General features: G+C 36.7%; 6 protein-coding genes and 2 long non-coding RNA genes across 17 annotated transcripts; 3 read left to right on the plus strand and 5 right to left on the minus strand.

Moving 5' to 3' along the window:
- Window positions 1-25: 25 nt before the first annotated feature.
- On the plus strand, window positions 26-21,941 carry LOC111482430. Its single transcript, XR_002718216.1, has 3 exons — window positions 26-39; window positions 2,585-2,593; window positions 21,858-21,941. It is a non-coding gene; the product is annotated as an uncharacterized LOC111482430 (long non-coding RNA).
- Window positions 227-4,368, plus strand: LOC111482423 (pentatricopeptide repeat-containing protein At2g37310). 3 transcript variants are annotated; one of them, XM_023128189.1, is made up of 3 exons: window positions 227-2,378; window positions 3,146-3,230; window positions 4,025-4,368. In XM_023128189.1, exon 1 carries the CDS (start codon window positions 372-374, stop codon window positions 2,277-2,279), a length of 1,908 nt encoding a protein of 635 aa, XP_022983957.1. In that variant the 5' UTR covers window positions 227-371; the 3' UTR covers window positions 2,280-2,378; window positions 3,146-3,230; window positions 4,025-4,368. The 3 variants fall into 3 exon arrangements, 2 of the variants coding, with proteins under 2 accessions (XP_022983957.1, XP_022983956.1); XM_023128188.1 differs by lacking the exon at window positions 4,025-4,368 and having other exon boundaries at window positions 3,146-3,393; XR_002718210.1 differs by lacking the exons at window positions 227-2,378; window positions 4,025-4,368 and adding an exon at window positions 2,601-3,060 and having other exon boundaries at window positions 3,146-3,393.
- LOC111482429 lies at window positions 5,408-7,705 on the minus strand. Its single transcript, XR_002718215.1, has 2 exons — window positions 7,617-7,705; window positions 5,408-5,638 (listed from the first exon to the last, which is right to left on the minus strand). It is a non-coding gene; the product is annotated as an uncharacterized LOC111482429 (long non-coding RNA).
- LOC111482426 (probable protein phosphatase 2C 38) lies at window positions 7,137-9,907 on the plus strand. Of its 4 annotated transcripts, none has more exons than XM_023128192.1 (5): window positions 7,137-7,810; window positions 8,114-8,444; window positions 8,582-8,949; window positions 9,062-9,298; window positions 9,425-9,907. In XM_023128192.1, the coding sequence occupies exons 2-5, from the start codon at window positions 8,165-8,167 to the stop codon at window positions 9,650-9,652; spliced, it is 1,113 nt and encodes a 370-aa protein (XP_022983960.1). In that variant the 5' UTR covers window positions 7,137-7,810; window positions 8,114-8,164; the 3' UTR covers window positions 9,653-9,907. The 4 variants fall into 4 exon arrangements, with proteins under 4 accessions (XP_022983960.1, XP_022983962.1, XP_022983963.1 ...); XM_023128194.1 differs by having other exon boundaries at window positions 8,153-8,444; XM_023128195.1 differs by having other exon boundaries at window positions 8,158-8,444.
- LOC111482427 (protein MODIFIER OF SNC1 11-like) lies at window positions 10,005-12,214 on the minus strand. Of its 5 annotated transcripts, none has more exons than XR_002718211.1 (4): window positions 11,818-12,214; window positions 11,422-11,499; window positions 10,606-11,335; window positions 10,005-10,091 (listed from the first exon to the last, which is right to left on the minus strand). XR_002718211.1 is itself a non-coding variant. In XM_023128197.1 (3 exons), exons 1-3 carry the CDS (start codon window positions 12,141-12,143, stop codon window positions 11,251-11,253), a joined length of 489 nt encoding a protein of 162 aa, XP_022983965.1. In that variant the 5' UTR covers window positions 12,144-12,214; the 3' UTR covers window positions 10,398-11,250. The 5 variants fall into 5 exon arrangements, 1 of the variants encoding a protein (XP_022983965.1); XR_002718214.1 differs by lacking the exon at window positions 10,005-10,091 and having other exon boundaries at window positions 10,398-10,697; window positions 11,096-11,335; XR_002718212.1 differs by lacking the exon at window positions 10,005-10,091 and having other exon boundaries at window positions 10,398-10,697; window positions 10,790-11,335.
- LOC111482425 (probable serine/threonine-protein kinase PBL7) lies at window positions 12,916-16,607 on the minus strand. Its single transcript, XM_023128191.1, has 5 exons — window positions 16,262-16,607; window positions 15,373-15,557; window positions 14,963-15,152; window positions 14,491-14,882; window positions 12,916-13,533 (listed from the first exon to the last, which is right to left on the minus strand). The coding sequence occupies exons 1-5, from the start codon at window positions 16,368-16,370 to the stop codon at window positions 13,213-13,215; spliced, it is 1,197 nt and encodes a 398-aa protein (XP_022983959.1). The 5' UTR covers window positions 16,371-16,607; the 3' UTR covers window positions 12,916-13,212.
- LOC111482424 (WRKY transcription factor 44-like) lies at window positions 17,240-21,280 on the minus strand. Its single transcript, XM_023128190.1, has 6 exons — window positions 20,801-21,280; window positions 19,927-20,324; window positions 19,697-19,840; window positions 18,843-19,561; window positions 18,516-18,674; window positions 17,240-17,686 (listed from the first exon to the last, which is right to left on the minus strand). The coding sequence occupies exons 2-6, from the start codon at window positions 20,134-20,136 to the stop codon at window positions 17,530-17,532; spliced, it is 1,389 nt and encodes a 462-aa protein (XP_022983958.1). The 5' UTR covers window positions 20,137-20,324; window positions 20,801-21,280; the 3' UTR covers window positions 17,240-17,529.
- On the minus strand, window positions 21,733-23,810 carry LOC111482428. The gene is made up of 2 exons (XM_023128198.1): window positions 23,557-23,810; window positions 21,733-22,140 (listed from the first exon to the last, which is right to left on the minus strand). Exons 1-2 carry the CDS (start codon window positions 23,714-23,716, stop codon window positions 21,869-21,871), a joined length of 432 nt encoding a protein of 143 aa, XP_022983966.1. The 5' UTR covers window positions 23,717-23,810; the 3' UTR covers window positions 21,733-21,868.
- Between the last annotated feature and the right edge of the window lie 811 nt (window positions 23,811-24,621).

Below are 24,621 nucleotides of genomic sequence, written 5' to 3' on the forward strand. Positions count from 1 at the left end.
GATATTGTTTATAAAATGGTATGACATCTTGAGCAGAGAGTATTATTTCATTATAAATACTTAAAATGGGTGGAGGCTGGACTTTCGTCTCCAATAGTTTTTATTTTTTATTTTTTATTACTATTATGATAACTTGACGAACAGAGAGAATATTTATTTACTTCTGTTATTTAACTTTTTGATTTTTATTCTAATTAGATAAAATAACGATGGGCAAAAAAGTAAAATCCACCTAAACGGGCCAAGCGAACAAATGAACGAGGAATGCGAAGCCCAAAAACCTTTAAGCCTCAGTTCCCGCCAGCGGCTTTGGGTCTCTTCATCTTTTCGATATTGACGGCGCTCTACAATTGATCCGCCGCAGCGACGGGATGAACTACGGCGCTTATGGCCGCCTTATCCAGCACTGCACCGATCAACGATTCTTCCGCCTCGGTAAGCAGCTTCACGCTCGTCTTGTTTTATCATCAGTCGCTCCGGATAACTTCCTCGGATCGAAACTCATTGCCTTATACTCAAAATCCGGCAGCCTTAGAGATGCCTATAATGTGTTTGATAGCATTTCTCACAAAAATATTTTCTCTTGGAATGCTTTGTTTATCAGCTACACTCTTCACAATATGCACGCTGATATGCTGAAGCTGTTTTCGTCTTTGGTTAATTTAAATTCGACGGATGTGAAGCCGGATAAGTTTACGGTTACTTGTGTTTTGAAAGCGTTGGCGTCTTTGTTTACTAATTCGATTTTGGCTAAGGAAGTTCACTGTTTCGTTCTTCGACGAGGGCTTGAATCTGATATTTTTGTTGTCAATGCTTTAATTACTTTTTACTCGAGGTGTGATGAGCTGGTTTTAGCGAGAATTATGTTTCATAGAACGCCTGAGAGAGATATTGTGTCTTGGAATGCGATGGTGGCTGGGTACTCGCAGGGTGGGTTCTATGAAGACTGCAAGGAACTATTTAAAGCGATGTTAGGTTCAGGAGAGCCGAAGCCTAATGCATTAACCGCAGTCAGTGTTTTGCAAGCTTGTGCTCAGTCAAATGATCTCATTTTTGGGATGGAAGTTCATAAATTCGTCAATGAAAGCGGGATTGAAATGGATGTTTCACTATTCAACGCTGTTATTGGATTATATGCAAAGTGTGGTAGCTTGGATTATGCACGGGAGTTGTTCGAAGGAATGCCTGAGAAAGATGAAGTCACCTATGGCTCAATGATATCAGGCTACATGGTCCATGGTTTTGTTAACCAAGCAATGGATCTTTTTCGAGAACTGGAAAGGCCAGCACTGAGCACATGGAATGCTGTGATTTCTGGTCTGGTTCAGAACAACCAACAAGATGGAGTTGTAGATATATTTCGAGCAATGCAATTGCATGGTTGCAGACCAAATACTGTGACACTTGCGAGCGTTCTTCCCATTTTCTCACACTTTTCAACCCTGAAAGGTGGGAAAGAAATTCATGCTTATGCTGTTAGAAACGCCTACGATGGGAATATTTATGTTGCTACTGCCATCATTGATTCTTATGCTAAGTCTGGTTACCTCCAGGGGGCACGCCAAGTTTTTGACCAATCAAAACGTAGGAGTCTAATCATTTGGACTGCAATAATTTCAGCGTATGCTGCGCACGGAGATGCTAATGCGACCCTTAGTCTTTTTTATGAGATGCTGACAAATGGCATTCGACCTGACCCGGTAACCTTTACATCAGTATTAGTTGCCTGTGCCCATTCAGGAGAGTTAAATGAAGCCTGGAAGATATTTAATGTCTTGTTACCGGAGTTTGGGATTCAACCACTAGTCGAGCATTATGCTTGCATGGTTGGAGTCCTTAGTCGAGCTGGAAAGCTCTCTGATGCAGTTGAATTTATTTCTAAAATGCCAATTGAACCCACTGCAAAAGTTTGGGGTGCTTTGCTCAATGGGGCTTCTGTTGCTGGTGATGTTGAACTTGGAAAGTATGTTTTCGATCGTCTCCTTGATATTGAGCCTGAAAATACTGGTAACTACATCATCATGGCTAATTTATATTCACAATTTGGATGGTGGAAAGAAGCTGACCATGTTAGGGATTTGATGAAGGAAGTTGGATTGAAGAAGATCCCAGGTAATAGCTGGATAGAAACAAGGGGAGGGTTGCAGAGTTTTGTAGCTAGAGACACTTCAAATGACAGGACTCCAGAGATTTATGGAACGTTGGAAGGATTGGTTGGGTTGATGAAAGAAGGACTCATTCAGCAACATGAGATAGATGACGAATGTGGCAGTGGTTAGTGCATGGGTGATCATCCAAGGAAGCATGGAACATATAACAAGACGACCTATGATGCACATTGGTGTGCCATTCCTCTGCTTGAATCACGCTCCTCGAAGGTAAACTAGCTTGTTGCATGACAGGAGAGTCCATAGCATTAGTCATTCCTTGAAACGTTGTGGACTTATATCTGATTTCATCTCACCAAGCCAATTGAGAACCGTGCAAACTAGCTGCAGAAAAATGGTTCTCCATTGACCAAAGCTGTTCTTTCTGTTGGCAATTAACTTGCCTTATCTATTTATAGGCCAAGCTATCTGTGTAGGGACAATAGGTTCACAGAAGCATAATGTTGAAGGCTGCTGGAATTCGCCCGGAAGGGTAAATTCATTCATGAGTGCAACTACGAAAGAAAAAGGAGTTTGATATTTAGCTCTGCTGGTGGGAATAAGGATTGTTTAGTTCATAATAGTATATGATTCAAGAGTTCCAGATTACATTTCTGACATGAGAGAGATAGGCAGCGAGTTGAATGGTTACTTAACTTAATAGATTTGTAGCCTGATGAAGATGGTTATATGTCGTTAGTTGAGAGCTAGACAACACTGCAGCTTGTAGGCTTCGTTAATTTCGGATTCCCAAAGGGTGCCGAAAATGGACCCAGATCCATGCTTAACGTATATAATATTTGATAATCCCCTCAAAAGCATTACTTTATGCTCTGTATAATTGTAAGGTGATTTTGGAATGCACTTTAGTATTTCTTTCAACGGAGGTGGGTGACACTTCTCACTTTCAAAAGTAAGAATCGTGAGTTTGTGATTTTCTTTCTTTTTCTTTCTACCATTTTCGGTAAAGTTCATCTAACTGTTTGAGATCATAACAGGGCTGTTGCGTTCCTTGCTTCAGATATCTCAATCACGATGCCTTCAGTTGAAACCACTCAACTTCCCTCGAGCTGCATCTTGCAGGTATGAAAGGAAAATTGCTAATATTAAATTCTTTCGTACAACTGCCTTGAAGCTTTATAAAATAAATGTAGTGATTTAGCTTAGTATAGCCGACAATAATATTTCATATTAAATAGTAGCTTGTTCACTAAATCCTTTACTTAGTATACTTCATTGCTTCTGACTCGTTACTTTTCTCTTGATACTCTGTTTCACCATTTAGCTTATATGTGTCCAATTTCATTTCTTTTTGTCACAAAATCTATATAAATTAAACTACCTAGACACATACAAACAGATACGAATAGATATTCATGCATTTTTTGGATTTGAGAGGTGTAAAATTCAATCAAAGGAAAAAAAAGGACATCAGGGGTCAACATTTCAAGGTAGTAAACTATATTTCACACCCTACCACTTGTGTAGCAATCAAATTAGATTAGAACCGAACATAATAGAGAAATATGTAGCCTATTGATCCTTAGAACTAAGTGAGAAAAGATCCGAAAGAAAAAGCTCAAGCTCCTTAATGTTCACCTCCTTCTTGAGACGGTAAAACCCTACCCCAAGGTTAACCATTATGCCACCAATTAGTCAAGACAGTAAAATAAAAATCCTACCTAAGGTCAAAAGTTGTTTTGTAGATTAGTTGCGGTACACCTAAGCTCACCTACAGACTTGTAGACGACCATATATATATATATATATATATTAGTTTTTTTAATAATCAGATTATAAGTTTAGCCTTTTAATTTTCATTTTTGTGTCAACTAAACTTTAAAAAGATTAATAGATCTCCAAAATTTCAAATTTAGGACACATGGGAAGAGCAATGATCTGTCTAACCACGTGAACGTAACAATTCCCTCATCAAAATGAAACTTTTGCCCATAACACAAAGCTAAGCTGGGAAATTGGGGAGAAAAGAGGTTGCAGAGAGAGAGAAAGAGAGAGAGAGTAGAATTATGATTGGATCTTGTGGAATTCCACCGGCTTTGACGAAAGAGTGTTAGGTTGGTTGGTACAAAAGGAAGAGCCATGGATGGGCCACGCTTCCCTTGACTCTTCTTTGCTTGTTTTGTTGCGTATCACAGATAAAAAGGCAATGACTATCAGCTTATGGAAAAAGGGAGTGAATAACAGGTTGGATTTGGCCCTTTCCTCTGGCTAATTAAATTATAATTTCCTTCTCCCCTATTTTTTTATTTTTATTTTTATTTTTATATCCATCTTTATTAGGAGCATTTATTTAGTGTTCTTGGATTGTAGCTAGTGCTCTTATTTTTATAATCATTAGAGAAAGGGAGGAGTTTATCTAATGACCATGTCCAAATTGAAACCTAAATAGTATGCTAAAGGAATCTGCTGATCTTCTTTTCATGGTGGATTTGGAGATGGGCCTGATAGAAAAGCCCATCAGGCCCAACCCAAATTAAAACTAACAAAACGGATATTACTATGTTTGATTAAAAAAATTTAAATTCTAAGAGTCTTATGCTTTTAAATATCTAATTTAATTCACGTGCTTTCGATTTCAAGAAAAGAGGGCACCAACACGAGTGCTTGTGAGCTCAAACCAAGACATCCACCAAACAACTGTAGACCAGAGCTTTGTAGTCAAATTCAAACATAATTGTTTATTTATTTATTTTTTTAATGTTTTTTATTTGTTTTAAATGCTTTAAAAGAGAAGGTGAAACATCCCATATTGCCTTCAAAAACCAAGCTTCCTTTGAGACATGAAACCTCAACACCATCTTATTTTAGCTAATTTATATTAATTTAAATCGAGATTGTTATATAAAGGTTAAAATATTTTTCTTTTTCAAATTTTTATGTTTAATCCTTACATTTTCAATAAATCTAAAAATTAGATTTTATTATTAGTTTGAACTTTGAAGTTAATTTTTACCTAAATTAGTTAAATAATAATAGTAATTTAAAAATATAATTAATTATATAGACTGACTTTAATATTATTTAAAAATATAAAAACAGAAATAAAATGAGACCTAAATCTAATCTAAATTTGCTCAATGAAATCTAGATTAGTTCAATCTTGAATGACAACTCTTTTCATGAAAGTATATTAAGTACTATAAGAGTATGAATACTTCTTTCATTTATTATCTGTCACGTTAGCATTCATTTAAAAACGACATGAGGTTTACCAATTAAAAAAATATATTATTATAATGTGAAAATGGGAAGTATGATCATTTTTTTTTTTTTTTTTTTTTTGACTAAAGACGTGTACAAAAGGCTAAATATTTACATATTTAGAAAAGGAAAAGGAGGGGAGGGGGGTCTAACAGGACAATATGATCAATCAGATCCAGACATAATGCAAGGGAACATCTATAAGCTGATCTCAGAAACAGGGTCTTGTGCATGTACCACTCATTTTGGTTGGTGCAGTGTTCACATCACTTCCAAAAGAAAATTAGACTTTTTGTTAATAAAATATTCAAATAAAAATACTTTCCAAATAAATGAAAATACATTTAAATTCGTTATTTTTATCCTTTAGAGAGAGGGTAAAAAAGATTTTTCCTTAGAGCCAATAATTTCCCATCCTTTTTGTTGAAACAGCTATGGTTATGCTTTTCCAAATCTTGGACAAATTTCACAATTGGGTTTGATGAGATTTTGTTTGTTGATTGATCAGAAAATTCTGCATTATCGATTTGGTATAATATTTACGAGACATAAAAATTTAAGGAATAATTAATCCACCACCTGAAAAAAGAAAAGTTTTAATTTTATGCCAACTTCCCTATAAAGGAGGAATAAAAATAAAAAAAATAAAAAATAAAAAAACTTTCATCCCCAACAACATTTATCTTTTCCCCTTTTTTTTTAAAAAAAAAGAAATTATGTCAACTCATCTGTCAATTTCTATATTTACTTATAGTGAAGAAATCATTTAAAAAAAAATAATAGGCGAAAATTAGACTAAAAAAATAAAATAAAGGAAATATTAGAGCGAGAGAGAGACTCATTTATGTCGGTTAACAACTTACAAAGTAGGATTGGAAGAAACCCTATAATAAATAACAGTGAACTCATCCTATGCTATACCATCAAAAAATTCTTCTTATTGGTTGCCACCAAGACTTTTGATTGAAAAGAAATCAAGATTTTCCTAGAAGTTGCAACTAATTGCTGTTTTATATTTAGTTTTTTCAGTCAATTGATATGTAAATTTTAAAAAATAAGAACAATGGGTCTCAGATGTATGGAAAAATGTTTAAATTTAATCTCTTATAACTCCCTAACTTCAACCTTAGATTACAGGAAAAGTTCTATGTTAGGACACGCTATAGGAAAGAAGTGAATTATATTGATGACGAGCACATGACAAACATATCCATGTATCTATCTATGTAAATATGTTAGTAAAACAATAATGTAATAACATTGGTATAATAATAGGGTTAAGTAAAAATTGTAAATTACATGAAGGTTAATTATTTGATAATAACCAAATTTATAAGTAGAGTATGATAACGACACTGGAATCTGTAGTATGAGTTTTGATTGACAAATTATGAGCTTTGTAATTGACAGAATATAATTCCCCACTCTTATCCTTTTCCCTTTTAACTTATTTCTCTCTCTTTCATAATTGCTTGGCCATGCTGACAGCTAGGCAATTCCATTTCAGATTTAATTTCACAACCACTTTATTGTTGCTTTGTAATGGAGATAACAGTTTTTAGAATTTCAGAATTTTTTTTTCTTTGCAGTTTTATTCAATCTTTTATTAATTGAGGCAAAAGGCTCACTCAAACAATTCCTTTATTTTGCTAATTAAGGCTTAGCTCAGCTCATTAATGTCTAATCTCACTACCATGCCAAAGGAGAAAGACACAAATGCTGAATCCCACTTCAAAAAGTCTACCTAAAAAAATGAATAGAAATTAGTACAAGGGAAGGCAAGTAGATTGCTGGATTTACAAGGAATGAAATTCCAAATGCAGATCAGAAATGTGGAGGTAGTTTTTACAGTAAGAAAAAGGGGGGGGGGGGTGCTTTTCTGATTTAGATTAGGAAAAATTGCCTGAAATGGTGGGTTGTGGCTGATGGTAAGATGATTAGAAATGGTGGGTTTAGCTCATAAATTTCAGTTGGAGCTTTTTTATAATTGCAGTGCAGACATGAAGTGGCGGAAGGCCCCAAACCCATAAAAAAAGCCCACCACTTGTCTATAAAAATACAGAAAAAGAGTAAAAGGCAGAGAGAAAACAGAGAAGGGAGGGAGACTGGGGATTGGGGAGGGACAACAATGTCAGATTTGTAGTTTGTTTAGTGTGTTTTTATTATCCCCATGCTAGATCGCATAAGAAAGAAAGAAAAAAGAGAAAAGAAAACAAAAGAGAAACAGAGAAAGAAAGAGAAACTAACCCGGTGGATCCTCTGTGGAAAAGCAAGCTTCCAAAAACCCTCAGTGATTCAATCGGCTGACTCTCCCCTTTTGATCACTCTGATCTCAGACCAAACGCTGCCACTTTCTTAACCGTTATGTGCTTTTACAGCTCAGTCTGTTCCTGGAAGATGACACAGAAGCAAGGGCCAAACCCATAAATCCCAGATTCAAGGTACACAGGACCAGCACCACCTCCATATTCTCTGAACTTGTATTAAGACTGTTGCTTTCTTGTCTCAAGGGACATCTTGCAGTTATTTTAGCCCATACCTGTCCGGTCTTTATCTGAATTTTTTGTTCATATTAATGGTGTCTGGATATATTGGGGGGGATGTGGATGTAGTTTCAGGAATAGGGGTTGAAAGTATTGAGTATAAACAAAACCTGGAGCTGAGAGTGGGTCTAGGTCGTGTTCTTGATCTGGGATGATGAATTTTTTGATTGCTGGCTCATTTGGATGATACATATGAAACAGAAACTCCAGTAATTTTGTGTCCATTGACTGGCCTTTTAGAAAAGAAAAAAAATGGTTAAACCATGCTGGAAGCCTCACGATGATGGTGATTCAAACGGACGAGTTGACGGGCTGTTGTGGTCTAAGGATCTGGGGCACCATGTTTATGGCCAATTCTCCATGGCAGTAATCCAAGCTAATAATGTGGTGGAAGATCAAAGCCAGCTTGAATCTGGGGCTTTGAGTATGACCAACCCAGGTACGCAGGGGACCTTTGTCGGAGTTTATGACGGCCATGGCGGAACCGAAGCTTCACGGTTTGTCAACGACAATCTCTTCAGCAATCTCAAAAGTTGGTTTTCATCTACGTTGCAAACATTGTACAGTCTGATTTTTTTTTTTTTTTTTTTTCTGGGTCTCAAAATTTGCAGGAATATTAAGTCCCCACGAGCTGCTTTTGATGTTTCTTTGTGGTTTTTCAAAGCGCAGGATATGTATCTTTGCACCAAAACATATCTGAAAACGTTATCAGGAAGACATTTGCAGCAACAGAAGAGGAGTTTCTCTCTCTTGTCCAGAAACAGTGGCTTAATGAACCCAAGATTGCATCTGCTGGATCATGTTGTTTGGTAGGGATCATATGCAATGGACAGCTTTATATTGCCAACGCAGGCGATTCTCGAGCAGTGCTTGGGAGAACCGAGAGAGCCACTAGAGAAGTCATTGCCATTCAATTGTCCACAGAACACAATGCAAGCATAGAATCAGTGAGAGATGAACTACGGATGGTTCATCCAGAAGATCCTCAGATTGTGATCCTAAAGCACAATGTGTGGCGTGTTAAAGGTATCATACAGGTAATTTTCCTGGAAATTCTCTTGAAGTTTGAGAGGGTAGCTGTTGATTGTTAAGTGAAGCAATCTAGGAATCCTCTACAGTTCTGAACCTTCAAAAACTTTCCCCCTGCAGATTTCAAGATCCATAGGTGATGCATATTTAAAAAAGGCAAAGTTCAACAGACCTCCTCTGCCACCAAAATTTCAACTGCCTGAGCCATTTTACAAACCAATCCTCAGTGCAGAACCGTCAATACTGGTACACAAACTCCGCCCAGATGATCAATATCTCATATTTGCTTCTGATGGTCTGTGGGAGCACCTTAGCAACCAGAAGGCTGTTGACATCGTCAACAGCTATCCTCGAAATGTAAGAATATTTCTTCTCATAATCCACCATCTTGTTGATCCATGACATTGATTTGATGACCATCACTTTCATATTCCTTATCAAAATTTTCTAAAATTTATGGTTCCACTTGGTGAAAAACTGCAGGGAATAGCAAGGAGACTTATCAAGGCTGCACTTCGAGAAGCAGCTAAAAAAAGAGAAATGAGATATTCCGACCTGAAAAAGATAGATAGAGGTGTGCGAAGGCATTTCCACGATGACATTTCTGTTGTAGTTGTGTTCTTAGATCCTCAGTTGATCAATGGCAGGCCCTCCCCTTGTTCCTTGTCAATCAGAGGAGGAGAAGGTCTCCCTACGTCAGCAAACTCCTAGCTGGTAAACTTTGTTAATGTCTTTATACCCTTTTCAATTTCTTGACAAACAAAACTAGAAAATTCAGGCTTCTTAGAAAGATCTATCAATTTGTAAGATCTTCTATTAGCAAGTAAAATAGAAGATGACAGGATGCAAATGTACAAAGTTCGTAAATCGGTTTCTTGATGTAACAAAATGAAACAACGTCCTTCATCTTTGTAAATCTTGTTTTTCCATCAGAAATATCAACATTGTCCCGTTCTTTACCATCAACACATTATATTCTTCTTTTGAGAGTTGGTATATAGATTAGCAGGCATAAAAAATGGCTGATAGCACAATAGGATAAAAAAATGATTTTTTTTTTTTTGGGGGGGGGGGGTATGAACCTGACCAATAATATCATACACTCCACCAATAAGCATAACTTCATTTCGGTCCCTCAAGAAGAGCAAGCCTGAAACACATAGTGAAAGTCAAACCTTTACATGAAAGGTGAGCAAGCCATTTGTTACACTATCTGATTGGCTATTGAAGATTTTTCTAGATCCCTTATAAGTGAGATAATTGAGATAAATATGGGTAAATCAAACAGAGTAAAAGCAGTCACAAGGTTCTTGAAGCAAATCCAAAACCCCTTCAGAGCTTCATCTGTTATTCTCAATTATAGTTAAAGACCAAATACTCCTGCCATTTGAAAATTTTTGAAATATAACTATCAGACAAGAAAAATTGACGAGGGCTGTTGCTAAGGTGATAGTGGAAGAAACAAAAGGGATATAAATGCATCATCAGAATTAAGGATGACTCTGAATTCAATCCATCGCCTGTGTAAATCAACAATTTTTTTAGTTTTTTCCTCTAACAGATCCTCAATACAAACAAAAGAAGAAAACACTTGGTGCTAGAAAATAATGGCTAAGAGCCGCCTTATGCCGTCACATCTTATCAAACAACTCAAGAAAAAGCACCTGGGTGACAGATATACTGCTATGAAACGGGATTTCAGTGTGCAAAATGTGGAGAAAGCAAATCAAGAACACCCATGAAAATTACATTGAACCTGCAAAGACGAACGAATCAATTAGATAACTTCTCCCATGTTAATTAAGTTGAATAAGGTCTATAAGATAAAAATTAGAAGTATGTGACCACCAACGCAGATGGAAAAACTTCTTTTAGACCATTGTTCTGCCTTCCATAAAATCGTGACACTTCCAGAAAACAGTTGCTTAGCCTACTAAAAAGGAACCAACAGGTACATCCCCCTTGCCATTTACTTGGATCGAACTCAAAGGGCTTGCCTGAGCACTGGAAGGACGATGATAATAGTAGTGTAGATAATTTTTTTTAAAATGGGCATGTAGAAAACTGGATGGAAGTATACCCTCCAATTTGATGAAGAGGGTGCAGTTCTAGAAATTTAAAACACCTACTATCTAATGGAGTTCAATGTTATACATTTCATACAAAATAATGGCCGCATCCTTAAATTGAAAGGGTTCAGGATACGATGAACTAAATGGTTAATAGCTCGGCTTGTCCAATTGGTTAAATGAGCTTGGCTGTGCATAAGACTTGTTGATATAGCTTTCTTGTTCAACCAAAAGGGAACTCTATAAAAATGGGGAAAATCTGACAAGCCGAGCTTTCTTCTTTGCCTCCTCGTCAGTAGCCATTGACAAAGTTAAGAGCTCAAATCTGAAAAACATAAAAGATAGTCGGACTGAGGAAAGATGAATTATAGAAACTTCTCTAACACGATACTAATAAGCAGAGAGAAAAACCTCTCCGCTCTGGCCTTTCTCTTCAGCTCTTCTGCTTTGAACATTTCATCCGGCCCACATACTGAATCAATGCCGAACCTGCGAAGTTTCCAGTACTCAAACGAAATGGCAGCTTTAAAATTGCGGAACGACACAAGAAAGAAAAATAAAGAAAAAAGGATGAATAAGAAGAAGTTCAGAACTATCTTCTGCATCCAATTCGAAAAATGAGAATACAGAATATCTTGTTCTTGAATAAATGCATTAATCAGTTGAAGAATTTACTATCTATCCAGGAAACGGCATCAAATTCAAAGACACAATTCTAAGCTCTTCACATTCCTCGGAACATAGACATACGAACACGCAACAAATCCGTACGAAAAAATAAACAATGCTACTAAACCGCAAAATCACCTCTCAGCTCGAGAGAATCGCTTTTCTGCCTCCGACAAACGTACAGGAATCCCAAACCGCTCCGCACGACGGATCTTCTTGAAGATATCAAAAACAGAAGCATGATGCTCCGATGTTCTCCCCAAAGTGGCACGTCGAGATTCAGTGCCTTCCTTTGTAGCGGTGGGAGTCACGGAATGGGAAGGCCCGACAGCAAATGCACGGCGATTTTGGTGTTGATCTACTTGGCCATTACCAGCGGCTGCAGATCCTAAATTCAACGGCAAGGCCGACTTCGGTCCTGGAAGATTGTTTTCGCTCAGTTCTTCTGTGAAATCAGTCGCCATTGAAGAAGGAAGATCGGGAGCTGCGCGAAATTTAGAATCATTAATATAAAGAGGGTGAGCTTTTCGATGCGCGGTTTTATTTTTCTTTTGGGTTATCCCTGTATTTTTCAACGCCTGACCGGTTTGGCGGTTTGGGATCCATCTTGGCGGTTCGTTTCTTTTCTCTTTGGCGGTTTGTATTTTGTGGCAGAGAAATAACGGTATTTTTCATTTTCGATTGCTCACGTCTATAGTTGATAAATATAAAATTGATATGTTTAGTGACCTGAAAATATATGCTTCAAATATTCAAATATTTGTTTGTCATGACCATCCTAATTATAAAATATAAACGGGCAAGTTTCATAAAAAAATAGGTTCATACATCTATTAGATTCATGAATAATTGTAGTACATTCCCCTCTCCCAGGCATGTATTAGAATTTATTTGGTTCATCACTCTTTTTTAATATATGAATCATTTTTATTCATCTATGACATTAATGATTCTATATCTATATAAAGTGTCGGTTATAATGGTTGAGAGATATTTGAGTTTGAGTGTAATTTTGTATTTGTTTCCATAGTAATTTTGTTGAGAGAAATTTTAAGATAGTTCTTGCCCACATTCTCTCGTAACCATATAAATATTTATGCATTTTTGTTTAATTTCTATTTTTAGGTATGCGAGTGATCTAATGCTTTTGTTACAACATAAACATAAACCTGTAAAAAAAACTCTGGAATTAAAGTGGAAAATGGGTTTAAAAAAAGGCAAAATATCCACGTCCACTTAGAAAAATGCGGTTCATTTTTCAACTATAACCAACTAAAATCAAAGGGTAAAATACATATATATGACCAATCACCTTAACTTGCACATTTTTCTTACAAAAACCATATATACTCTCTATCTATATTCTATAAACAAACGCAAAATGGAGCATAGAAATGCGCATGACTTGATGATTTTTGTCGATCAGGCACCTTCAAGTGCATTCAATCAAGCTTTTGAACGACCGCCTTTCGTACTCGTAGTATATATCCAACAGTATGGCTGACAAACGTTAGGGAGCGAAGATGAGCCTCATTATAGTCGTCTAGTAGGATTCCTGTCGTATCTTCTACCGCCATTAAGCTTCCTATCAGAATCTCTGTTGGTTCTTGGAGGAGTACTGGCAGATCCAGGAGAGCTGTGGGGTATGTTCGAACCCGGGTCGTATCTTTGGGAAGCTAGATAAGATAAAGCTGTGACAACATCGGCGATCACAGGTCGCATATTTGGCTGCTCTTGAACACACATTGCTGCAACTGCAAGAGCCTGATACAAACCCCTTGAAGGGTATTGGCCTCTAAGCATTGGATCTGCCATTTGCGCAAATCTCATACGGTCTTTAAATAACGGTCTTGCCTGCAATAAAAGGTTTTGTATAATAAATCAGAAATATCTTTCCAGTCTTGAGGTTTCCTGTACCAATCTATTAGAAGATAAGCTTCGAGAGAGAGGAAAAAGAAATCACATACTGAACAACATTTGATTGGTATAATGTTAAATAAAAAAAATATATATAGATATAGTTTCTAAGGTGAGATCCTACATCGGTTGGGGAAACATTTTTTATAAGGGTGTGGAAACCTTTTCCTAGCATACGCGTTTTAAAAACTTTGAGGGGAAGACCGAAAGGGAATGTGTGGAAACCTCTTCCTAGCATACACGTTTTAAAAACCTTGAGGGGAAAACCGAAAGGGAAGGTGTGGAAACATCTCCCTAGCAAACGCGTTTTAAAAACGTCGAAAGGAAGCCCAAAAGGAAAGATGTGGAAACTTCTCCTTGGCAAACGCGTTTTAAAAACTTTGAGGGGAAGCCCAAATAGAACAATATCTGTTAGCGGTAGGTTTTGGCCGTAACACCTAATGATATAGTCTATATAAGATAAATGTCCTAATTTAAAAGACTGATGTGATGTACCATAGTAGCTAACATGGCATTAGTTCAATTTAGGCAATATACAGGCAAATATCATATTAATTTTCTTGTGTTGTCATGTCAACTTTCTCTTTATTATTTATCTGGATAATTAGTATAGACGATTATATTGCTATATTCATAGAAGCATGTGAATTGAACAAAACAGAAAGAAGGGACTAAAATGATAAAAGTTGTAACCTATAGAGACAATCAAACACCCAACCTATTTGTACCTTTCACCTCCTAGGACAACTTTTACCAGACATGAAAGATGATAAATTCTTTTTATTAGTGTTACCGCTGAAGTTGCATAAAAACGAGGAACATTTAAGTCCTAGAATTATCAGACCATTTAAGCCAAAAAGTGATGTACATATGGGAAAATGTTAGATCTCTTACCCATGAAACCAGATTTTGCTCCCCTGCTGCTCTTGAATCATCAATTGCTTTCCTGCCTGTTATGATTTCTAGAAGGACAACACCAAAGCTATAAACATCTGACTTGAGAGTTAACTGACCAGTCATTGCATATTCAGGAGCACAATATCCGTAAGTGCCCATAACTCTGGTAGATACATGTGTATTATCCCCAACAGGCCCAAGTTTGGCCAATCCAAAATCAGACAGCTTGGGATGATAACCTTTATCAAGCAGAATGTTGGAACTTTTTAAATCTCGATAAATAACTGGCGGGCTCGCTTTGTCGTGCAAATATTCCAATCCTCGTGCTGCCCCAGTTGCTATTTTCATTCTTGTATTCCAATCTAGTACTTTTGTACCAGGTGAAATGTCTGCACAAAAAGATAACTAAGAGTAAGCAGGGAATTTTCTATGCAGTAAAAGTATACAGAGCATGTAGAAATTTCTATACCATGTAAATGATCATCTAAAGCTCCTAGACGCATATATTCATATATAAGAAGCCTTTGATCTCCATCAGCACAATAACCAATCAGATTAACTAGATTTGGGTGATGAAGTAGGCTTAACATCAACACTTCAACGAGAAATTCTCTGTTCCCTTGCAACCCATTGCGGTCAAGTTGTTTGATTGCCACAACCTACAATGAATGAAAAGAGTGATTTCAAGTCCTGCGTCCAACTTCCTTTCGAAGTATGACAAACTAAAGGGGAATAATATTTGAGCAGCCTTTGAACTGTGAAATAATAAGCTGAAAAAGCTAAACTAAATCAAAATTCACAAGAAGAAAGGGATCAGACATACATATATGATAATTATACAACCAAATAAACCATCGTGGTATAAGAAATATGACCGACCTGATTGATGCTTTCCAAATTTCCTTTGTAAACTCGACCAAAACCTCCCTCGCCCAAAAGACAGTCTGCCCTAAAATTCCTGGTAGCAGCTGCCAACTCCCGGAATGAAAATATCTGTGCCTTGATAGGATCAGATCCTCCACCATTCGAGGCTTCACTGAAGGAGGAACTTGTCTTTAGTTTCCCTGCAAAATGAAAAACAGATCAGACAAAAAATTTCCGAAAAATTTATAGTAGTCACTGGACTTGATTCATATGATAGCAGTAGCGCAAAAGTCTCCTGTAAAAACTTCTCTACAGACTGAACAAAAAGAAATTCAGTATCAGTTGATAGCGAATAACAGAAATCAAGGAAACTCGTGGACATGATATACTCCAAATTAACAATCAGTAAATATGTCAGGATGCGATTGTGTATTCTGGATCAATGCGCAGTAGTATTTTGCTATATGTAAACTGGAGTCTTGAAATCGTCATTATATTGAAGAAGTTAGCATACAGCTTCGATGAGAGCAAAATTCAAACTAGATTTAGAAAACCGGATGTCTGATTGAAATACCGTCAAGCTGGATCGTCGATACGATCGCCATAGAGACGTTTAGCAACCATAAATCTCTCAATGTAAATCAGACGTCCAACAATGTCTTCTAAACGTGAACCTGGTTTAATTTTATACTCTACAGAAACGCAGTTCGTTTGAAAATCAATGAGCTAATTAACTACATCGCTAATCAAGTTCTACAGAAACCAAAGTCAAAGAAAGAAATGAAAAAAATGAAAAAACTCGACCGAATCCATCCGAACGAAGTGGATTCCAAATACGACCACAGTACAGTTAAGCGAAGGAGTAACAGATTAAATAAAACAATAGAGCAAGACATAGACGTACCTGAAGCAGCTTTGATTGGATCAACTCGACTCTTCTGAGATTCCAACTTCTTTAATTTCTTGGACCTGACTTTCCTATTTGAATTTCCAGAACAAGGAATCCAAATCATGCTTAATTCAATCTCCTTGCGCACTCTTTGATGAACTTCCACAGCAGCATCCAACCAAGAAGAGGAAAACAGATGGCCTAAAAGTATCCAAAAGTTCTGCAAATCCAAAACCAATATAAAAGCCACCAGTTTAGAAAGCTCCGAAGAACATGAATCAGAAATGGCCTTCAGCTGTCTCCTTGAAATGTTTAGTTTGTCTTTTCCCGTTTACTTTCCCTCTCTCTCTCGCCAATATATTTTCTTCTTTTTTTTTCCTTTTTCTAAACCATTTCCTCTCGCAAGAAAATTAGTTATTGGCTGAAGTTCGGACGTTTAAAACGATGTCGTATTAATCTGATTCTCAAATTCTTTTCATTGGGCTATTGTAGTTTATTGGGCCCGCTTTTGACCTTGGTGGGTTAATCTACACCCACCGACGTGTCGTATGGGTCATTTCCATTCTGTCGGAGTAGTTGAGATCACGTTGAATTAAAATATTGTTTAGAACCTTCATTTGACAGCCAGCGTGGCATGTATTTCTTTATTTCTCTTTTTTCTTTTGCAACAAACGTGGCATGTATTTAGAAGAAGAAAAGACAAAAATATCATATTTGACCCTTTATTGTAATCAAATATATTATATGATTGAAAATATTTATTTAGTTCTTTATTACCGACAAATATCATGTATCCATTTAATATTGATCATAAATAGAGAATTTTAATTACGAATCATAAATAAATAGAGAATTTTAACCCCATATAAATGGGGTGATTTTAGTAAATATACTCGCGAAAGGATATGAATATATTCAAAGATTGGCCAATGATTTAGTTGACTTTTTTGGTTCAGAAAAGTAGTAGGATGAACTCCATGATTGAAAGGAGAGGAGGAAAAAACAAAGCTATCTTGTTGGTTTAATGACACAAAATGTAACAGACTCATTGGAAGTGCTTGAAAATTTGCTCAACTAAAAGCAGCACAATGAAGAGTAGGCACTACTCTTGCAACAAACCATACACGTCGAAACTATGGATGTTGAAGACGAAACGACGTACCGATATGGATGAGCAATAGACGACGATATCTTCAAAATGATTCGATGTTTCCTCTCCACATGCTGGCTGCCTTCACTCTGCTCCACAAGTGAATCAATCCATTTGTTTCTATTCTTTTGGGTTATTCCATTTGAGGAGCTACATGATTTGCATTTCCAAGTGAGATATCATGATTGTGTTTTCCTTCATAAGTAGTGATAAAGGAATCTGGAACCTCCGACGCTCGTTCGACGTACTTGCGCGCTTTGCATTTGAGACCGGTACATCTGTAGTAACTTCTGCAAGGCGAAAGATTACTTGAGATTGGCTCCGGACAGATATATAAGCAACCAAGAAAAATTTAATAGCAGAACTTGTTGGTGATATACAAGCCACTAGGTTGGTCATGCTCATGCAGTCTGTAACGCGTCTTCCGCACCTTTCTAAGAAATATTTTGTTCTCCTCTCCAACTAATGTGGGATCTCAAAATCCACTCACTTAGGGGCCTAGCGTCCTTGCTACACACCGCCCGGTATCTAGCTTTGATACCATTTGTAACAGTTCAAGCCTGTCGCTAGCAGATATTGTTCTATTTGGAGTTTTCATTCATAGTTTTAGAACGTATCTACTAGGGAGAGATTTCAACACCCTTATAAGGAATGTTTCGTTCTCCTCTCCAACCGATGTGGGATCTCACAATCCACCTCCTTGGAGGCTAGCGTCCTCGCTAGCACACCGCTCGGTGCCTGACTCTGATATTATTTATAACAGTTTAAGCTCACTACTAGCAAATATTGTCCTATTTGGATTTTCTCTTATAGACTTCCCCTCAAGGTTTTAAAATGTGTCTGCTAAGAAGAAATTTTTTACACCCTTTTAAGAATGTTTCGTTCTTTTCTCCTACCAACGTGGGATTGCTACACATTTTGGCTGAAAAATTTGGTAGGGAAGTTCTTAAAAACTAGAATTTGTAGAAACAAGAAGCTCAGAAGAATCTCCATAGCAACTAGCATTAGAGGATAAAAACAGTAACTTCAGGCGGTAAGGATGGAAACAAATAAACTGAAATAAGGAACATGGTAATAACCAAAATGAAACTGAGTTAACGCAGATCTTCAAGTCCTTACCGAGGGTATAGATTTCCCTTTACAACTTTCTGCCCATATTTTCTCCAGCGAATGCCTTTGCCAGAAATCTCAATATCAGCGGAGCATCGAGCCATAGCATGGTGCTCATAAACACCTTCAATTGATATATCAGCTTCATTTGTTGGATTTTTGCCACCCCTGAATTGCAAGATGAACATATAACTCATAAGAACATGACTATAGGAGCAAAAAGAAATTATAAGACAGACAAGCAAGCAGACTCAGATGCCAAGTTCTTTCTACAACTATAGGAGCAAAAAGACAGCTTTGTATAATGTGACCATAGTTTAAGTAGCTTTCTCTTACCTTCTTTTACTTCGCAATTTATCACCTGTGGATTCAAGTCCCTTGCTTCCTTCTTCACATTCTACACTTAGACCGCATGAATTATCAGAGATTCTACATCCAGTATGGACTTCTCTAACTACAACTGGATCAAAGGGTAATGTAACTGTGCCTTGACAAGTTTTTTCGATGTGATTCTCGAGCTGACTTTCACTACCTTCTATTTGTCCGTTGAGGTAATAAAGCCATAGCTTCGGATTAGTATCTCGTACCGTTCCATCTGATATCGAACCTTCCCCTGGTGTCCCTGATGAGTTGAGCTTTAGAGGCTGAGGCTTTGGGTGGTCGTGCTCACCTTTGTAAACAATTTCAGCAATCTTCCCATCCAATGATCTCTCAACCTTTTTCTTGACAGGACAACTTGGATGTGTGCACTTGTAATAACTCCGCGGATACTTGCTTCCCTTAACTTTCTTTTGTCCATATTTCCTCCAATTATATCCGTCATAAGAAGGCTGAGCACAACTTACTTGAGAATGAAGCAATGTTGGATCCTCTTTGCTATAATTCAATGTCACTCTTGAGCTTTCAATAGATTGGCTGTTTTCAACGGTGGATGTGATGTTCTGGGGAAGATTTGAGGTCAGTGCAGATTGGACATTGTCTTTACCTTGATTTGGACATTGAATACTGTCCTTATCAGGTGGATGTGGTAAACAGTTTTGCAAATTGGTGTTCCCCTGGTAAAAGAGAAGCCAGCAGCAAAGTTATGCAGATTCTCAAGTGCTCAAATCTTCTCTTTAAAGAGCATCAAACAGATAAACTGAACCATACTCAACCAACAAAGAAATACAAGTGATTATGAAGCTACTTACAATGTGTGACAGCTGAGAGACGGTCTGTTTCGATACATGCTTCGCCAAAGGTTTGAATAAAACAGTGGTTTTGCTGTCTGATATGGCAAGATTATCAGATGAACTACAAGAGATCGTTCGAGGGGCGGTTTCCGAAATTTTGGCCTGAAAATGTTGAATGTCACATAAGGAGATGCAATATTATGAAAGAAAAAGTACTATAGAAGTAAAATATCAGAGGAACAAATCACCATGGGTGATGGAGCAGGATTGTCCTTCAGCTTAAACCTCACTGTCTTTGGTCTTATGGCAGCAACCTTGGTTGTTTCTGATGACATATTAGGTGGAGAAGTATTGAAGGCACACGCAAGGATATCAGAGAATGACTTAAAACTGGAACATGTCGGCCTCGACGCAACCGGTCTGGCAACAACAACTCTCTCCGCCGCTTTATTGTCCATGATGTACAAGAAGTCACGTTTTTCTCAGAAAAGACACGCCTATGAACATTCAAGAAAACGTTGATAACCAAATAATTGCTTCCCAGAATGCGGTATCCAATAGCTTTGAAAGGACCCAACAAAGAATCAAGCTGAAGGCTTAAGCAATGGTTGGTCTACATTGTTTGTGGTCAAACGAGACTCCATACCTATAATTCATGGAGAAATGTAGTTATATCGAAAGCCGGTCGGCGCTATTTATGAAGTTCATCAAGTATTATAGAACATCACAGCAGTTTGGATCATTCAGAGCATAACAAGAAAGCTTTCTAGTCTGCAAGAACAGTTCGAAACTCCCAGCAAAGGATATCTCAACATTTGAGACAAGTTTGTCAAATGTTTCAATATGATGAAGCTATAATGAATACATTAACTGAAACACACAATCAATAAGCATTATAACAATGGGAAAATCCAGACACCAGAACATAACCCTCTTGTTGTTTGCTTCAATCTAGAATCGTACTAAAAGAAATATACCAAACCCCATATTTAAAATGACTTCATCAAGATCTAAAACTCCAATTCCAACGAATTTACGAATCCTTGAGGAAGGGGGAACTAAGGAACAATCGATCAAAAGTACTCAAACGTCAAACAGAAGAAAACCAGGGCAAAGACAAACCAATTGCTTCAAGCCCATCCACGGAATCTCGAACCACTGGTTCTCCAAGACGATCTTCACTTCAAATGGGATTATTTGAAAGTGGGTTTCCTTAGCAGATGATTTCAAAATGGAAGACGAGAAGAAACCCCATTTGCAGAAACAATCTGAAGAAGACGAAGAACAGAGAGCGGAGGTGAGTGAAGGAGAAACTGGTGGTCGCCGCTTTCATCGTGGAGGAACAGATTAAAGGGGTGGGGGGCGATAAGCAAGGGGGTTTTGGAGATTGTGGGTGTGGGGGGTTTTAGTTAGTTGGGGGTGGGGGCGAAGAGGAAGAGCAGGGAGTGGCCAATCCCGCCAACTGAAATTCTACTGAGAAGAATGGTAGTTGAATTGGGCGATGCACGTGCTGCTGCTGCGAAGGGAAGAGCCTGAAGAAGCAATGATGATAATTTGGTTAAATGAGCTTCCATGTTTACACACGGACTGCCTGGCCATGGAGTGAGGTTTTGGAATACCCCACCACCCAAATTATTACACCCAACACTCTCCACATCTTCAGATTATTTTTTTTAATTGTTTAAATCTCGTTTTGAGAATTTTCAACTATGACCAAATATTACATTATTCAAATACATTTTTGAACATAGTATCATAGTCATGCCCTAAACTCAAAGTGAAGCGTTGGATGAGTCATAGCGTACCGAAAATTGAAAAAAAAAAAAAACTTAATTCTAGCATTTCTCTTTCATCTATAATATATATATTCATTTAAAGAGTTTAATACAGGTGTAAATTTAAAAAAATGAACTTCATGTGTAAAAGTTATACATTATTCATTTTAATAGAGAATCTAAATTGGTCCAGTTTTTACCCCCCAACTGAAGAACATTTCTAAAAAGTTATACTATTTTTACCAATCTATCTATATCTATACTATAGAGAAAGCATGCAAAACAAAGAAGAACACAGATTCCATTGAATTTCCATACAAATTTACAGACCTTCTTCAACTGAATCTCCCTGTCTACAATCAAGAACATCATAAGATGAAGAAGAAGAAGAAGCAAGGTAGGAGCTAAGCAAAAATCACTTATTAATTGGTGCAAGAATGGTATAGACCAACAGGAATGTGACAATTACAATTGCACCTGCTAGAGTAAACCTTGGACTAGTCCACAGCATCAGGTTTGATCTCTCTGTTCTTTTGATGGGATCTACTTCTTCGGACAATGGATATTCCGATCTTCGCGGATTCCAGCTTACATATTTGTTTGGAGAGAAATCCGAGAAGATCGTCTTTTTCCCTCGCTTTCTGAACTTCGACCAAGCCTTGTCCCAATCTGTTGAGGGCTTATCACCTGATTCACATATGCAAAGAGTAATTAGATACTTGATATGATTCAGAAAATTGTTATTCAACTTTGTGCCTGCAAATATCCTTATCATCACCCTAATACTGAGGACAGTCCAATGTAAAGTAACATGGGAAACATTTACTTTATAGGCTATTTTCAAACAATAACTGTTTAACCTCAATGTTAAGCATCAACTTGATCTGCATTTGATATTGCAAAATTCAAATAGTTAGCTTACAAACTAGAAGAACTCAAGTTACTCAAAATGGTGTCCTCGTGTAAGGGCTCGGGATGTTCAAACATACCTTTCAAGTATTGAATTCAATTCTCTAAATTGAAAACTTAAAAATAATTCAAAACGCTTGTTTTCTCATGAAAATAAAGGACAAAGCCTCAAAGATTTCTTGTTTTTATTTTTTAAAAAGAAAAAGATTCAAATTTACAAGTTATGTATGAACCAACTTTCCACTCGGGACAATGGAACCTCTACATATATTAAAGTAATATGATATTACCCACTTTCGTTACAAGCCCTCATGATTTTGCTTCTAATTTTGCCCAAAAGGCCTCATACTAATTGAGATGATTGTCCTCACTTCAATTCATAGATTTTTTTTTCCTTTTCTAGATAATGTGGGACTTTGTTTGTACTCCTAACACTTGGTAATTGAAATCTCGACTTCTTTTGAGAGCCTAGAGCTTGAAAAGTGAGCTGATGATACTCAATATAACTAGAACCAATCAATCTCGCATAAGATGGTAGGACATATAACTCTTGATCATTGAGTAGATGGCACTCGTTCAGAATCAAGGAGACAAGAGAAATGTTGTTGTGCAACAAGTTACTACATATTAAGGAGAATTAGTAGCTTCATAATTGGAAGTTACATGCCTTTATCTGGGCGATCAAGAGCAAGCTAAAGCATATTAACCCTTTGAAAAGCAAATTGATCAAGAGATTAAGAAGGAAATTGCTCGTAATTTTTGTATACTCCAAGTGAGTTTTTCCTGTAATTTGGAAGCATTCTTGCTTTTATCGACAAGAGAATTAGTCAAAAACCTTCATCAGCGAGTGACTAATACTTAAAAACAGATGAATCAAATCCTAAACCTAATTTTAGACGAAACGGAAATCTAGATCTCAACACCAACATGTAACTGCTACTCCATTCGAAGTACCTCCGATCATCATACTCAAAATGGCGGGAAAATACGAAAAGCATTTCTCAACACTAAATTACTTTTATCCTTTAAGACATTTCGATTACTTCCTTAAACCAGAGTGTCCAATGGATTCTTGCCTCTCTCCCTCACAGCTCAAACTAAAATCCAAAGTAGCTAGAGAGGTCAACAACGAAGCAAAACTCATAGTCAAACTAAAAATCAGTGAAAATAGAGAAAAGACTACCGATGCCATACGTTTCTGATCATCATTATCGTCATCTTTTCGTGGATCTCTAGGCCTTCTCCCTGAGCACAGAGGAACCACCGGCGAAGAAGAAAACGGTGAGGACGCAGATGATTTTTGTTTGTTTCTCGAGAAAAAGTAACGAGGTGCGATTACGGTTCCGATTAGCATCTCGGCAAAGATTCCTATTCCAGATTGAAACCAAGAATTCGTTCCTTGGTCTGCATCCACCGATTCACTTCACTGGCCCCCCTCAGTTCGTTCCTTCTGATATCCGTATTCGGTGAACTTGCAGGCCTCAGAATCTGCCACGTCATCCGAATCATCGTCTTTGTGGGCCCGTAAGATCCCACGTCAACTAATTTGGGCTTTTTTTTAGAGTATGAATTGGGCCGATCGTCCAGCTTCTCTCACGTCTGGCCCAACTAGTTATAAATAGATTAAATTCAATAAATAATTTTAAATGACGATTCCAAATATCGAAAATGGTTTTAAATTCTTTATCTGAATTTTTTTAATTAATTATTTTTTTTTAAATAGTACGATAATAGTATTAATAAATTATTATATCGTAAATTTAACTATCCGATTAAATTTCAATTCATTTTCAAAATTTTACGTTAAAAATGTTTGTAAAATTATATTTAAATTGTAACCTTGTATTAAAAAAGATTAAATTTGTATAGATTTATTTAATGAATACGAAATTATATTGAACAAGTTCGAGTATTATTTTTTTCCTTCTTTTTGTGATTGACAAAAAATTCACTTTCTTTAAGGAGGGGTTTAACATTTATATTAGAACATTTACTTATTTCAAAGATTAAAAAAAAATAATAATATAAAAATTCAATAATGAAATACTACTCACTCTCTACTATAATTTTCGAAAGATGTTCAAAGACATATATGTGTCCAATAATTTCAATAAATATATTTATTTTGTTCGATTTCTGATAAAAAAAATTGTAAAAATTAAATGATATATCGAAAAAAAAATTACAAATTTAATATAATTTCACGAGTCAATTAATACACATTCTCTTTATAAAGTGTAATTTTTAAAATTACTAAAT

This window comes from Cucurbita maxima, unplaced genomic scaffold (assembly GCF_002738345.1).
Source record: "Cucurbita maxima cultivar Rimu unplaced genomic scaffold, Cmax_1.0 Cma_Scf00007, whole genome shotgun sequence".
NCBI classification, from domain to species: Eukaryota; Viridiplantae; Streptophyta; class Magnoliopsida; order Cucurbitales; family Cucurbitaceae; genus Cucurbita; species Cucurbita maxima.

Excerpts from the sequence above, each read along its gene's own strand:
- LOC111482426 (XM_023128192.1), top strand. The coding sequence starts at position 8,165 with ATGGTTAAACCATGCTGGAAGCCTCACGATGATGGTGATTCAAACGGA. Across the intron at positions 8,445-8,581 it reads TCTCTTCAGCAATCTCAAAA|GATATGTATCTTTGCACCAA; the intron begins GTTGGTTTTCAT and ends TTCAAAGCGCAG. Across the intron at positions 8,950-9,061 it reads GTGTTAAAGGTATCATACAG|ATTTCAAGATCCATAGGTGA; the intron begins GTAATTTTCCTG and ends TTCCCCCTGCAG.
- LOC111482424 (XM_023128190.1), bottom strand. The coding sequence starts at position 20,136 with ATGGACAATAAAGCGGCGGAGAGAGTTGTTGTTGCCAGACCGGTTGCG. Across the intron at positions 19,841-19,926 it reads ATCCTGCTCCATCACCCATG|GCCAAAATTTCGGAAACCGC; the intron begins GTGATTTGTTCC and ends CAACATTTTCAG. Across the intron at positions 17,687-18,515 it reads AAGGGAAATCTATACCCTCG|AAGTTACTACAGATGTACCG; the intron begins GTAAGGACTTGA and ends TTCGCCTTGCAG.
- LOC111482428 (XM_023128198.1), bottom strand. The coding sequence starts at position 23,716 with ATGCTAATCGGAACCGTAATCGCACCTCGTTACTTTTTCTCGAGAAAC. Across the intron at positions 22,141-23,556 it reads CGATAATGATGATCAGAAAC|GTGATAAGCCCTCAACAGAT; the intron begins GTATGGCATCGG and ends TATGTGAATCAG.
- LOC111482423 (XM_023128189.1), top strand. The coding sequence starts at position 372 with ATGAACTACGGCGCTTATGGCCGCCTTATCCAGCACTGCACCGATCAA.
- LOC111482427 (XM_023128197.1), bottom strand. The coding sequence starts at position 12,143 with ATGGCGACTGATTTCACAGAAGAACTGAGCGAAAACAATCTTCCAGGA. Across the intron at positions 11,500-11,817 it reads CGATTCTCTCGAGCTGAGAG|GTTCGGCATTGATTCAGTAT; the intron begins GTGATTTTGCGG and ends GAAACTTCGCAG. Across the intron at positions 11,336-11,421 it reads AGAAAGGCCAGAGCGGAGAG|ATTTGAGCTCTTAACTTTGT; the intron begins GTTTTTCTCTCT and ends TATGTTTTTCAG.
- LOC111482425 (XM_023128191.1), bottom strand. The coding sequence starts at position 16,370 with ATGATTTGGATTCCTTGTTCTGGAAATTCAAATAGGAAAGTCAGGTCC. Across the intron at positions 15,153-15,372 it reads ATTTGGAAAGCATCAATCAG|GTTGTGGCAATCAAACAACT; the intron begins GTCGGTCATATT and ends CATTCATTGTAG. Across the intron at positions 13,534-14,490 it reads AGCAAAATCTGGTTTCATGG|GCAAGACCGTTATTTAAAGA; the intron begins GTAAGAGATCTA and ends CTTTTATTGCAG.